The sequence below is a fragment of the Rhopalosiphum maidis genome, chromosome 3 (assembly GCF_003676215.2).
Source record: "Rhopalosiphum maidis isolate BTI-1 chromosome 3, ASM367621v3, whole genome shotgun sequence".
NCBI classification, from domain to species: domain Eukaryota; kingdom Metazoa; phylum Arthropoda; class Insecta; order Hemiptera; family Aphididae; genus Rhopalosiphum; species Rhopalosiphum maidis.
The window spans coordinates 23,194,596-23,210,782 of NC_040879.1; the positions used below are offsets into that span (position 1 = coordinate 23,194,596).

General features: G+C 31.0%; 1 protein-coding gene across 1 annotated transcript; it reads left to right on the forward strand.

The window, feature by feature from the left end:
* Positions 1-1,917: 1,917 nt before the first annotated feature.
* On the forward strand, positions 1,918-15,963 carry LOC113556499. Its single transcript, XM_026961470.1, has 7 exons — positions 1,918-4,355; positions 9,851-10,025; positions 12,224-12,335; positions 12,440-12,643; positions 13,813-13,881; positions 13,946-14,089; positions 15,491-15,963. Exons 1-7 carry the CDS (start codon positions 2,708-2,710, stop codon positions 15,572-15,574), a joined length of 2,436 nt encoding a protein of 811 aa, XP_026817271.1. The 5' UTR covers positions 1,918-2,707; the 3' UTR covers positions 15,575-15,963.
* The last annotated feature ends 224 nt before the right edge of the window (positions 15,964-16,187 follow it).

Genomic DNA, 16,187 nt, shown 5'->3' on the forward strand with positions numbered 1-16,187 from the left:
ACAAACAAAAATTCGACAAAATTGATTTCATTTTTTTTTTTTGTAATTTAAAAACAAATAATCTTAGATATTTGAAAATTTAGAGTTTACTCTTTTTAAGCTATTTATAAACATTTTTGGTTTTTTTATAAATGTCGAAAAAAAATGTATCGTTGGATAAATATGTTTGAGAAAATTGAATACTTAGTTCTTCATAAGTTGTTCATTTACTAATTAAAAATCCAAAATTTATAGTCACAATAATATTTTGAATGCTTTAGAAATTCAAAGTTCGACCAAACTTGCCTAAATCTCAAAAATTTACAAATTATTTTAAATTATTTATTTTTATTTTTTTATATATTTAAGATTTGGCTAAATTATTCAATTTATAATTAAACACAAACAACAAATGCATGCGAATTATTTAATTAATTAACGCTTATCTATCATTCTATCAATCATAAAAATTGTGAAAGTCATAATAGAATTTCAAACAGATACGTATATAAAAACAAATCTTGCTAGAACAACAAGAGATCAAGGAAAAATAAAGCAGTGATAAATAACTGGACATTTCGATAATAAGAAATATATTTACATTACCATTTCACCAATTAATTTTTTAAAAATAATTTGCAATAAAGTCAAAATAATCAAAAAAATATGAATAAAAGCCAATATAGGCATCTATTATAATTATAATCTATATAATATACCTATTATATAAAATTTAAATGCTATTCGTTTTGTAAGCGTATAACTCAAAAAACGGATTGACCGAGCGGTCTCATTTATTTTTAATGTTCGTAATAGTTTGAATACATTTTTTACGGAAAGAAATATTGGAAAAGTTGTCCGGAAAATTGAAACTTACGTTATAATATAATATGCTATAAAGTATAAATAAACATTATTAATTATTATAATAATAAAATACCAATAAATGTAATGTTTTCAACAAAAATTAAATCATCCTACTGAAATACTAATAGTAAAATTAATTACAAAATAGAAATATCAAAAAAACATATCATGAAATATAATATTTCTTGTGTTTATAAGCTGACTGACTGTCTCGACTCGGGATTTTTTTTCGTATACAAAGATCCATCAATGAATTCAAACAACCCATCCATCGCATCAACCCACTCGACATCTAATGTACTTACATCAGAGTGGTACTCATTTTGCCCACCTTTTTTGTTGTTGTTGCTTATTATTATATACCTATTGTTTAATTTAAAAACTATATGATGACCGTTAATTACAAAATCATTATTGTACCAGCACTGCATTATGCCACATAAATGTATAGGTATTTTAAAAACAACAATGTTTTTCTGAGGATTGAGTAAGTTGCAAATGAAAAATAATTAACTGTAGGTAGGTACTAAAAAAAATAGACACAATATTATGCAATTTCGACGGATTCCTTTTCAAACACATACAATTATTTTAAAAGTATATTATTAAACATTATCAAGTTACAGACGAAATTTTAAAATACTTGTTAACTAATAATATAATATTATTGTAGTCCATAATTTATTCTGCTACGATTTTTCTTTTTTCGCAACAAAATGTTCGTCTGTATATAATATAATATATCTTTCTCTCTATATGTATATATATAGATGCACCTATGAATCACGGATGCCATTAGCACGGCGCGGCCGGGTTCGCTTTTCGTGTCCCGAGACTATTTTTTTCCGTAGCATCAACGAAAATAGTTTACATTAAAATCTCATGCCAACTCTACACAGCGTCTACGCACATATAGGCAGCATTCACACGTTCACACATACACACACACTCACATACCGCCGTCGGTGGCCAATAATATAATTGTCACTATAATATTTTTATAGTGAACAGCCGTCGTCGTCGGACACTGGTAGCATAGTCTATATAGTATAGTCTCGCGGTATACAGCCGCTCGCTGCAGCGTCCGCACGTTTTGTAAAAAAAAAATAAAAGTACGTAATTAATGTAATCGTTTTTTTTTTCCGAACACCATCGAACGCGCGTTACACGCGTTTAGTGCTCTCAGATCTCTTGTGTCGAGTGTCGTAAAAAACGACATATTACCTAATATAACGGTGTGCGGTCTCGTTAAAACGCGTGTCTCGACGTACCTACCTGTGTATATATACACATCAATAGGTGTGGTGCTCAAAGTGCCAATATGCAATTACGCGAAACAGGTGCCTATAGCGTTTTTTTACGGTGTAAATACCGTTTAGTGCTCTCAGATCTCTTGTGTCGAGTGTCGTAAAAAACGACATATTACCTAATATAACGGTGTGCGGTCTCGTTAAAACGCGTGTCTCGACGTACCTACCTGTGTATATATACACATCAATAGGTGTGGTGCTCAAAGTGCCAATATGCAATTACGCGAAACAGGTGCCTATAGCGTTTTTTTACGGTGTAAATACTATTATATACAGTAGAACCCTCCTCGTCCGCCCACGACTGGTCCGCCACTCCGGTTGACCCGACCATTTAGCATTATCGATATGAATGCATTTGGATTTTTCAATTTATAGTGGATATATTATATAAAATGAATTGCTAGTTTAATATTTCCCTTATGTCAGGAGTCTGTGTACTCTGATAATCCGATCTTTTTGGCGTTCCGACCACACACCCCCAGTCCCGAAGGTGACGGATTAGAGAGGTTCTACTGTCGTTCAATCGGGTTCGCTCGGGTCCCGCAGCCGTCATGCCCGGGACGTTGTTGTCGTCGTACAACCGTCGGCGCGTCGACGGCGGCGGCGGCGGTACGATTGGCGGCGGCGCCGGGGGAGCAGCGGCACGACTCCCGTGTCGTTACTACGCCACGGAAAGGCGGCGTCACAGGTATTCGTCGTTTTCCATAATGAAATGGTTCCGGAGGAGCAAGCACTACGACGACAGCGGCGACGACGACGACGACTCCGCCTGGTTCCGAGACGATCTGCAGCGCCTACGGCAAGCGTACGTGGAACAGGAACCGGACTACGCGGCGGTCACGCCGGTCGCGGCTCGTCGCAGGCCCACGTCCGCCGCTACGTGGTCCCGGTGGTCGGGCAGTACGACGACCGTGTACAGTTTCGCGTACGTAGACGGACCGCCGCGGAACGACGACGAGAAGGGCGTCGCGACCCGACGAGACGGACGGTGTGCAGACGACGACGACGACGACAGAGACGCGGTCGAGTACATCGATGCGGCCACGCTGCCGGTGGCCCAACGGCGGCGGACGGATCGCGGACAGGCGAACTCGCCGTCTATCGCGGCCGGGACGAGTGCGCGCGTCGGCCATCAGGCCGCGACGACCGGCACGATGACGGCCACCAGGCGACGTAACAAGCGGGCCGCTCCACCACCGCCGCTGGCGACTGTTCAGGAATGTCACGCCGTAGCCGCGGCAGTGGGGGTGTCCGCGAACACTGCGACGGTACAGCGGCGCGTGGCCGGTACGATGTCCAGGAAAAAGTATAGGGCGCCTCTGCCGCCGGCGAACGGGTCGGAACTGAGGCCGTCGCAGCCGCCGCCGCAACGGCAGCAACAGCAACAGCAGCAGCAGCAGCAGCAGCAACGCGGGCCCTGTCGCCGAGCGGCACCGGCGCAACGTCGCAGGAAGGGTCCCGCGCCCAAGCCGCCCGTCGTACAGCAACTTCAGCCGCAGCCTGTCGGCACCGCTGTCGCCGCAGCCGCCGCCGCCGCCGGGTCGAACGTCAAGCGAAAAATCTCGCAGTACGAGAGGGACCGACTGATGCAGCGGGTGGACAAGATCGAAAAGCACTTTTTAGATAAGAAGCCGGCGAATTCTTCGAAGGCGGATACGACGGCAGCCGCCCGCGGCCACGGGTTCGCGTCCCCGGCGGCGCTGTACACGGCCATGGCCGCCACGAACCTGACCGAGCTGGACAAGCGAGCGGCCGAGATATGTCGGCAGAGGAACCACCGCGGCGGGCTTGGCGTACCGTTGGCCGTACCGCTGACGGCAGACCACAAGAACGCCATCGTCGCGGCCGTCATTCGGAAATCGTATCCGACGGCGACGGCAGTGGCGGCGGCCGATGACGGCGGTAAACGATCGGACAAAGTGTCCGCGGGGCCGTCTGCGGCGGACGACGAAAAGCGGCTCGTGCGACACAAACGTTTAGCGTTTTTCCAACAACAGCGGCCGACGGGATTCGCGGACGAGCGGTCGACCGTCGGCAAAGGCACGGCGGCCGCGAGCAGCGCGACCGCCGTCCCTAAACCGTTGTTGCAGACAACGCGGACGGCGTTCGAGTCTGCCGCCGCCGCAGCGAAAACGTCCGAGTTGGACGCGACACCTTCGGTCGTCCAGAGTGACGGCGGCGGTTGTTCGTCTGCTGCAGGTACAGTATAGTAGGTATGCACAGGAATTCAAACTGATGACGTTTGGTATACTCGGAACATTTACACGTTATATTAGTTGGTTTCGGAAATGTGCAACGCGATAATATGTATTAGAATTTTCCGACGTCCAATAACGAGTATGCGTTTAGCCATCGACTTGTACAATGCTATTAAAGCGCTCATTCTCTCGTATAGTCATGTACCTAATGTACGAAAGTCATGGGCGTCCCCAGGGGGGGGGGCAAGACGGAGTACTTGCTCCTCCCTAGAATAAACATAATAATGTATTTTAAATAAAATGTAAGTATAAAAAGTATAAAAAAAATCTTCATTTATTATTTAAATTAATTTCCCCCCCCCCTCTTAGAAAATTTATGGAGACGCCCATGACGAAAGATGCTTTAAAAACGATAAAATCTGACGAGACTAGTAGATTATAATATGTATTATACAATGTACAAATAATACGTATAATATTTTTTCATCGAAATGCACCGTAATAGATATTTTTCTCCGATATTTTGGACGGGAATAATTTTCCATGCATTTTTATGTGAGAACCTATGGAATAAATTAGAAATAAAAACCGTCGTGTGTGACGAAATATGATAAAATAACTATATTATATTATAATAACTTTTGATACAAATTAAAGTCAATTTGACAATATAATATTTTATTAATATTACGATACTAATAATTTGTATCACAATGACAGTTGCATACATAAAATAAATAAAAGATTATAAATAATATTAATGTCAAAATCTCATACTTAAAGTATAATTTGATTAAAAGTTAATGAATACAAATAACATATTTATTTTGTTATACGATTAAAGAAAATAAATACGGGTAAGCAGTTATCATACGGGGGTTCGTATAGGCATAATATATAACAGATTATGTTTAATACAAGAATGTAACACGAAGATCTAAAATAACTTTTGTTCTATTCAATATATTTAAGTTTTTATTTTAAACAATTATTAAATACTAATTAAAAATAATATTAAATAATTAATAAATAATTACTCAATAGCCATATTGCAAATTTGATGTTTAAGAAATATTAAAGTTAATATAAGTATTTATTTAATATGTAACTATGTAAGCCTGCGTGTGCGTATCACCTTAATATTAACCATTCAAAACTCAACTATCAAAGTTACGTTATAATCGATTACCATTAATTCAATACCGTTTACAACAGTAAAGAATAACGGACTTTTGGTATACATGCTAAAATAGAGGCTACAATATATAAGCAAAACATAATTATTTTAAATAAGAATATACTATTGTTATATAATTATTATAAGGTATTAAGATTTAATAAATGGTTTTAATATCTGAAGACAAGTATAGACATGATTTTAGTACAGGATAATAAAAATAAACGTAGGTACTTCATTTTCTCCAAAAATGGTCCTGCCACATCACATAGCTACATTTTTTTACATCAAATTCGCAGTATGGTGGCTACAGAAAATATATATATATATAATTTATTAAACGATTATACCTATTTTTTCTTATTATTTGGTGACTTCCATACATTGTTAGTAATAGCTACTTTTTAGAGCACCATTCTTTAAATCAGTCTTAGTTAAGAGTTTAAGACATTATGACTAATCACGCATTAGAATAAGGGTAAAAGTGACTTAAATCGTAAGTCATCCATTTTTGCACATTGAATAATTTATACTTTTAACACGTTATAAGTGTTTGAAAACACAAAATGTTTTTACGCAGTTTTAACATCCTAACGCTCAAAACATTATTTTGGATACGCGTGAAAAACGAATTATCTTATGTACATAATTTATTAATTTTTGTAAAATACTTTCCTATAAAAATAAAATAATACCTATGGATTGACTAACTATTTAAAGTTTATAAAAATAATTATAGTAGTTATATTATCATCAAAAACAAATAAATACATTTAAAATATTTTTGTAACATATACATAAAATGTAGATATGTAATATATAATATGCATGTTGAAGTTAAAGCCTTTTGATATTTTTTGTTAACACTTGACATTTATTAATAACTTTAATTATAACCTACAGAATATATTAGAATACAGTAGCGTATTTAGGTTAATGGGTTAATCATTTTTATATAGGTAAGATATAGCACAACGTTTAATAAGAATTCCTTATAAATTTGATATGCTAATTTTAAGAATAGGAAATATACACAGGTAAAACATTTTAGACTTTTTCAACAGCTATAAATTTATGTTCACTAAACACTAAAATAATTTTTAAATTTTAGGAATGAGGAAAATTGAATCTATATACCTACCTAATTTAAATACATTTTAATAGGTATTATTCAAACAATATACGTACGATATATCCATAATTTGTTAAATTAAAAATTGAATGTGGCAACTACACATTGAACGTGGTTAAAGGTTAATACTAATACTAATAATATAAAATATTAAAACAAAGTATTATTATCTATAAATATACATAATTTTACGTGTTTGAATATTTATCATAGTTTTGTATTTTTTTTTAACATTATATACGATTTGATTTTGAAAATGTTTTTTCTTAAATCAAAATCTCTATGGATAAACTTTGGACCGACACTAGCTTAGTTATAGCATACAAACACTTGAAAAATTAAATCAGATTATTTACTTGAAGATATTTTAAAATTTTATGAAATATAAATTAATTACTAATAATAATACAAATTTTTTAATTATATGTATTTATATATCATATATTACTTATTTATTAATTCTAATCAGCATTATAAATAAATAAAAGAAACTTAACAGTCTTAAAATCATTTTAAAATTAAATAGATAATCCTGTACAGATGATAATAAACATTTTCTAAGAAATTAAAAACTTATTAATAATTGCATATTTGCACAATAAATATATTAAGTACTTAACATACTATTACCAATTATCCGTGTTTATTATGATCTATTAATTACAATAAATAACAATTAAAAGTTTTAACACTTAAAAATTATAATTTTATTAGGTATGGATGTTACGACTGTTACGGCATTTTAAGTTACTAAACTATGAATATTATAAACCTTTTTAACTACCAATTAAATTTATATCAATTATTATATAAAATAAAATATTTAGTATTATAATACAGTAAAATCCCGTTACAACAAACTCCAAGGGACCGATTTTTTTTTCGTTATAACGGAAATTTCGTTGTAACAAAAATTCGAATAAGCTCTTTATAAGCCCTGCTTTCCGGCAGAGGACTTTCATGACTTTCGTTATAACGGGATTTTTCGTTGTATTGGTATTCGTTGTAACGTGAATTTAATGTATTAGTTAATAGTTCAATTGTTTAAAATTATATCTACTCTAGAGTCACTTTTTGATAGTTAATAATATTATGTAAGTGGTTTTATTAGTAGGTATAAAGTTTAGTTCTATAAAAATATAAAATATTATAATACATAATTATATCAAACCCAGATCAAGATTTATAGGGACCGGAGCGTATACAATACATAGTTAATATCTTAAAATTAATTTAAATATTTTGAAAATGTTATGTATAAAATTCATAAAATACGTAAAACTTTTAAGTCTCCGCGAATAATGTTTTAAATTATAAAAAAATTATAAATATCGATTTTTATCGTGTAAATATGTAATATCGTTCAAATTCGAACTTTAAATTACTATGAAAAAGTTGAAGATTTTTAAATTTTTACTCCAAAAATACTTGTTGTTAGTACATATTTTATAAAAATTTAAAATTCAAATGCATATAAAAAAATTGCGTATTCGCATTGTTAATATTTTTATACAGATATAAGAACAACTTAGATATATATGGAATGTTGTTTTACATTTTCAAGAATTTTGATTTGGAAGATTTTCTTATCGACATTTACAGAAAAAGAACTAAAACAAATCTAAGATAAATTATTTTAAGAACATTTTATAAATAGTATCTAGGGTTTTTGTTTTTGAATTACTACAAAATATAACAACAATAGTTTTAGGACAGATAGAGTGAATATGCAATACCATAACAATATGAACTAATTAAAGCAATAATAAACATTTAATTTGACTCTCTGGTAGTAATTTTTTTTATATAGATTGCAATATTTATATAGAACCTTGCATAACAATTTCAAATCTCAGGTACGAATATTAAAACTGCTTTAACTTTTAAGTATACTATAGGGCTAAGATTTCTATGTATTCGAATAGGTTTTTTTTCTTTAGAGCAAATTGAGTGGTTGTCAGATAAGTTCACGATGTTCCGTATCAGCTTTAATATCGATCAAATAGTCATTTTAAATCCATTCTTTGTTCCAATTGAAGGTTGAAAAAAATATCATTTCATCATGTTATATTACGTGTAATAATATATAATTATTAATTAGTTTCTGATTTTTATGCAAAAAATATTTAATGTTACGTAGAAATAAATCAAATGCATATCGTGATATTAAAATGTTAAAATCGTGTCAAGATACCTAGTTTCTAAATTCCTGTATTCTTCTTTGACACATTTAATCAACACACAATCACTGCAATAATCAGCTTTTAAATGCTTACATAATTTCAATTATTCTCGTAAGATGATCGATGTTATGTTCTTCTTTTTTTAACGGATTTAAAAACTTCTTATATCTAATATATACGATAAAAGAAGAACATGCTTTTAAGGTTTTTTTATGATCTAATTTTGTGACGACATTATTTAACTTTTTCCCCTTTTTTTTCACAAAGCATTTGAAAGTTATTCCAAGTACTCCTTATGAGCAAATCACTCTTATTATTTCCAATTTCATTTAATTTGTCATTTCAGTTATAAATATTAAGTATCGTAAATTAAGTTAAATTATAAATATTATTACATATTACATGGCTAGGCTTTAAATAGTTTAATTATAATAATACATTAACTCATATATGATATACGAATCGATTAGGTATACCTATGAGCGAAACCGGGTTATTCAGCTAGTGTATAATACTAGTATGGTATACCACTATACCAGATACCTATTGTATTAGTTATATGTGGATTTAGGTTTAGTGTGTATTCGTACAAGTTCTGTTTTTATTTTAGAAAAGACGTTTTAAAATAATAAATTATAATATTAGTAAATAGATAAATTGTAATTAAGAAAAAAATATTTTTATATAAATAATATTGCCTGAGAAACCATTCAAATATTTTTTTTTATTTTCGAATTATTTAATCAGATTTGAGTTAGGTGACATTTTATTCCGGTCATTTTTTTTACACACATTCGGTCCTGAAAATATACTTATGTATATTTGTATATGTTAGTACTTTAACGCTATAAATACGCCACTGTGCATATATATTGTAATTTTTATATAATAAATATGTTGTATATTTGTATATGTATATATATATATATATATATATATTTAAACTTACTATCAGAATTAAGTATTAACCTTATTTATAGTAAATTTTATCTGCTACTTTTCAGACACTAAAAATTTGCCATCTGAAGATAAAGATATTAACTGTTATCAGCAATTAAAGGCCATGGAAATGCAAAGTGACCTAGTACTTCATAACGGCCCCTTTGAGTGCGCTGTGTGTTTATGTACATATGATAATAATGGCGTTGTGTTACGTGATTGTTTGCATGTATTTTGTAGGTATGAAAATACGATTTTGTTGTTTCTCTTGCTTACCATATAGTGCGTATATAATACATACGACAGGGGTCACCAATAATATTTTTTAAAGAGGATATCACACACTGTTTTCTCTCTCTAGCTCACGGGCAACATAGACAAAACGCATTTACGCAATCTGAGTAGAACTCGCTCAATTTTGTTTCTAGATTAAATATACCTATTATAAAATTAAATTTTGATAATATTTCTGAGTACAACACGATGAGTTTTTTTAAAAAAATTAAAATTTTGAAAATTTAAAGATTATTTAAAAATGTTGTAATTTGTTGCTATTTCTAAACGATATAATTAACGTTGTATTGAGAGTAATGGAAAATACTCATCGTCTTATACTCAGAAATATTATCAAAATTTAATTTTATAATAGGTATATTTACTCAAGAACTATAATTGAGCGATGTCTACTCTGACTGCGTAAATGCGTTTTGTTTATGTTGTGCGTGGGCTAGAGAGAGAAAACAAACAGTGTGTCCTAAGCATGGGCGGATAGGCCTACTGGGAAATCGGGCATTTCCCGGTGGGCTTCCTTTGTATTTCGGTTATGGGGCCATTTTTAGACTTTTTTTTTCATGTGGGGGCCCCTTTTTAAAATTTCCCGGTAGGCCAAAAATGGCCTATCCGCCCATGGTCCTAAGGGCCACATTAGAAATCTGAAAATTTTTGTGGACTATCGAAATTCTAAGTACATGCTTTAACATATAATAAGTATTATTTTCATAACAATAACACATATAATGTTGCCGTAAAGAGCACATATTATTTATTCTTTGATTGCGGGCTGCCATTTGGTGACCCTTGACATACGATGTACCCAGGGATGGGCAATAAGGGAGATGGTAAACTGCAACAAAATTATACCTTTTCTAAAAGTCGATATGTAAACTGTGCCAAAAAAAAAAAATTAACATCATACAAACTGCGACAATTTATTTTATATAGGCATATATTATACATAGATAGTATGTACAATGTACATAACCGATACGATAACACATATTATACGTTAGGTATAGCTATAGATTGTGTACCAAAAATGATTTTTCTTGTAGAGTAATATTTTCGTTGTTCAAGACCAATTTGGCTCCGCATGTTTTCTATGAGCAAATCCATATCGAATAACCGCTTATTTCGGAATTATATTTAAATTTAAAATTGTTTAGCACCAATAATTGTTTGTCGTTTTGGCTAAACATTTGTGTAAGTTCCATTTTAAATACCTACAATATTACACGACACGTACTAACTTAACTTGTGATAACCTTGCACTTGTGAAGGAGCCAATATTTAGTATATTGCGTTAAACCTTAAAAATAAATTTAGATTTTCCTTACAAATTTGTCTCCAACATAACATATTAATTAAATTACATCATGTACACATGTCCATATTACATAATAACACATAGGTAAATATGATGCAATGATGCATTTATATACATATATATGTTATCATATCGGTATGTACATAGTACATAGTATATATTATAAATTTTTATAAATAAATTAAATTGTTGCAGTTTGTAGAATGTATCTTATCGGTTTTGTTGCAGTTTACATATCGACTTTTAGAAAAGGTGTAATTTTGTTGCAGTTTACATACAGCTGGGCAATAATATCATTAATATCTACATGTTTGATACAAATTACATTACCTCATTACATTTTGCAACTTGTGACCAGTTAGACACCTAAACAGTTTCTATATTAAATTAAGATGTATTTCATTAATATTTTCATTGTTACTTTAAATAAGACGCATTAAAATAGTTGGTATAAAAAGTTGAGGTAATAGGTGTCTATAAGTTTTATTCGATTGTTATAATTTTACTAAGCAATAATTAGTAAATACTAAATATTAATAGAAAATAATTCTAAATAGATTAAACTTAAAAAAGTAACTAATTTCATACAATTTAAGTAATTTGTAACTTTGATTTGGTTACACTATGGTTTAATTGCTTAAAGTACTGCTTAACTATCTATTTATTGCTCAACTCTGGATATATACTTTCTATCGGTGTTAAGAATTATTTATGCAAGAAATTCACATATTAAACATATCTATCACATATACTTAAATTTAATTTACTACAACTATTATGTCTTCATACAACCATACTCAATTTACGGGGCGCTTGACGATTTTGTGTTATTTAGGCTTTGTCTGAAAATGACGATCGATCATTCGAAAGCCGAACAAATTGAATGTCCGTACATAGACGAGCGGTACTCTTGTACCGGAGTCTTGCAACACCGCGAAATAAAAAAGGTACCTAGACCCTATTTAACCTATGTGGTTTATTAAATTATATTTCGGTATCTATCCATTCATCAACAATATTAAAATTATATATTACATATATTTTCGCATAGATATTGGATTCAGACGAAGAGTACGAACGATTTTTGCAAAGGTCAGTGGAACGAGCCAGACAGTTGTTGGCAAAAGAGCACAACGGTGGATCTTTTCAGTGCAGACGACCCGACTGTACTGGTTGGTGTTTGATCTACGATAAGAATAACGTCTTGGAATTTAAATGTCCTGTTTGTGGGACAGTAACATGCGTTCGATGTGGTGTAAGTATTGAACAAGTCGACCAACTGTAGTATTATGAGAATAGAAGGTACCATTAAAAAAATTGGCTGCATATACTAGTTGTGAACTAAATTCCCCAGGTCATTGAATTTGACATAATTGCAGTGTCGCGGACATAATTTTGATTAAGACATACTAATATCTCAGATATGGGGTTAATATAAGTACTTCTATTGTTTGATCGTTTAGTATGACAATTTTCTGAGCGTTGAAATTATTAAAAATATGAATATATTCTATCTGTGTATCAAACATTTTGGCCACAAAAGTTTAATTATTATTTAAATGAGTAATTACGATTTAATGTTATTTTTTAATTAAAATAATATTTTTTCATTAAATATTCGCTAAACTACTGAGAATTTTATCAGATTACGATTACTTTTTCATAAGAAAGTTATATTCTTAATTAACCTATAAACCTATAAAAACCAATCAATTCCGTACAATTTAATTGGTAGCTTGTCTTATAGATCATGAATAATGAATGAAATATTTGTATCCGAAATTCATATCATCTTATGTAGCTCACATTCGCAACTTATATGGTTTTTATTATTTTATCCACAAATAGGCCCTAATTACATGCTTGAAAATGTATCAAAAAAATAGTTATTTGCCCAAATATATTGTCCCCAATATTTACTATAAATAGTTTTGTTTTTATGTAGGTAACTATATTTTACTATAATACTTTTCTCGCTTAACCTACTAATTAAAGTGTAGACTGTAGCATATTTACTTCAATTTAATATTATAGGTATAAGGTATGTAATTTGTTATTGGGCTCCGCCTGTAATAATTTGAAATAAAAAAAAATACTTATAATAGCATAGTTATATGCTGGCACATTTAAATGTTTGTATAATTTATTATGTTCTATTTTTTTTTTTTTAATGCAATATTTTAAAAAAGTATTTCATACATTATTACTATAATAATCAGTTAAATTGTTTAAACGGATATTTTAATGTAATAATATTTTCGATTCTATTCGACTTTTCCATTCAATGTTATATTTTTGTTATTTAACTGTTGGCAATACTTACTACTTTATAAAAATATACTTACTCATAAATTGCAAACACTTTTAAACTTTTATTTGGCAATAGGTAATATAAAATATTATTTACATATTTAATAATTTCAGTCGATTCACACACAAGGGAGAGGATGTAAAAAGTTAATTGAACAAAATGAGGGCGATGGCACGCTTGAGGTAAATCCATTTAATCTTCCTATGTTTAAAAATATTAATTTTTCTGAATTTGTTTAACTTTAAGAATCTCATCGAACGCGGAGATGCTATGCTATGTCCAGGATGTAGTACAGTTCTATCAAAGCAGCAGGGGTGCGATTGGATTAAATGTGCGGTATGTTTTATGGAGATTTGCTGGGCAACTAAAGGTCCAAGATGGGGACCTAAAGTAAGTTCAAATTAAAACATGAGTAATTTTAAGATTAATAATTATGATAAATAAATATGTCAAAATAGGTAGGTAACGATTTAGTATTTGATGTCCTTTTAACATTCATGTTCAAATAAAAACCAGCAAAGCGATACACTTTTTTGTTCGTGTAAATATCTATAAAATATGAATAGATGACATGAATTGTATTTTGATAAAAATCGCAGTATATATATTAAAGAGCCTAAATTTTACAATTAGTTTCACCTTATGTTATGTGTAGGTAAGGAGTCTTAATTTTTGGTTCTTATATGGCGTATAAATATCTTTTCGCGTGACACCTCGGGCACACGTGCCATAGATTTGCCATCTCTGTTATATGCTAACCAAAAGTTTTTACATAATATAAAAAAAGGAAAAAAATTATGGCTGTTTAGACTTTAATTTTGAATGGTTCAATTTACAAAAATAATGATTTAAAAAATGAAAAAAAAGGGTAATAAATTAATAAGATATATTTTTGTAAGTATATTGTTTTTAGCAGTTAAAATTGTAATGTATAACCTACCAACTCAGTACCAAATAGGTGCATTAGTGCACTATTAATTTAAATATACTAAAATACACAAACAATACGCAATAATATATAACACTATAATGTAACCACGTGAATGTTTATTGTATTTTATTAGGTATACCTCATACATTATATAATTTTAGTGATAGCCAAATTAAAATTCGTAAATAAGTACACAAATAGGTGATATCGTAAAAAGAAAATGCATGCTGTTAGTACTGTTACAGAAAACCCAAGCTTTTAAGTTTTAAAAATCTACAATGTCAAAACAATTGGTAGATGATATATACATCTTTCTAAAACTTTAGAATTATCGCCTTCAGATATTTCGCGCTTCAAATATTATGTTTCAATTACATTATTACAGGAGCGATTGTTTAGCTGTTTTAACAATACATCGAGATATTAAGCATTTAATTATTTGAAAGAAATGCTAATTATTCAATACAACATACCATTTGAGTAAAAAAATATCCAATATTAAAGTTTTCCAATAATTATATTATTTTTTAATTTTGTATTCACATTTTTCATAGTTTTATGAAAAATAAATAATGTGTTTTCCTTAAATTTGTAGTAGGTAGTAGGTATATATATTAAAATTGAAATTTTTTTTCAAATACTAATGATGCTTTTAGCATATATTTTATAAATTATATATTTATATGTCCATATTTACTAACATATATTTATATTTTTATTACATATACCTAAATCCGTTCCCTAACTATAACAAAACCAATAAGGGTTTTTTAATGTTGTAAATATATGATAATATAATTGATATTATTTTGCCTTTAAACTAGGTTCATAATACACAAGCTATAAACTATTTGTTTCAGGGAAAAGGAGATACTACAGCAGGATGTAAATGTGGCATACCACCCGGAAGAAAATGTCACATTGACTGTAAATATTGCCATTAAGCATAAATGGATTTAGTTGTATAGTACTATACTATAGTGTATTTTAACATTGTAGAAATTTATTTAAGATAGTGCTTGGAAAGTTCCTAAAAAAATAATTAGCTCACCTCGAAAAAGGAACTTTGTTCATTCCCATTTAGGATTGAAAAATTAACCGGTCCCTTTCCTCATTCCTGCAAAGGAACTTTATTTCGTTTTTTATATATTTTTTAATTATATAAATTAATAATGATTTTTATTTCTTCTAGTTTTTAATTTTTTTACGGGGATTTCTAGTGTATAAACTGTGTCTGTATGTTATTTTTAATGCAATGATATTATGGCTAATGTTTTGATAATTTATAACAGCAATTCAAGTCTTAAATAAAAATTTAAGAATACAATTAATGTTTTTTAAGCAAGATAATTTAATATATGATAATTGAAAATAATCCTGTACTTTTTTTATGAAGTAGACAATATTATGTTTTCTGTATCAAACCTGTAATAATAATTATTGTTGTAGGTACCTAATGAAAAACAACGATGTAACGTATTATCGAAATAATTAAATAGTTATAGTGTTCAAATATGTTTAATATTTATTTGAAATGTGGTTTGCAATAAAATGTGT

Excerpts from the sequence above, each read along its gene's own strand:
- LOC113556499 (XM_026961470.1), top strand. The coding sequence starts at position 2,708 with ATGCCCGGGACGTTGTTGTCGTCGTACAACCGTCGGCGCGTCGACGGC. Across the intron at positions 12,336-12,439 it reads AACACCGCGAAATAAAAAAG|ATATTGGATTCAGACGAAGA; the intron begins GTACCTAGACCC and ends ATTTTCGCATAG. Across the intron at positions 12,644-13,812 it reads TAACATGCGTTCGATGTGGT|TCGATTCACACACAAGGGAG; the intron begins GTAAGTATTGAA and ends TAATAATTTCAG.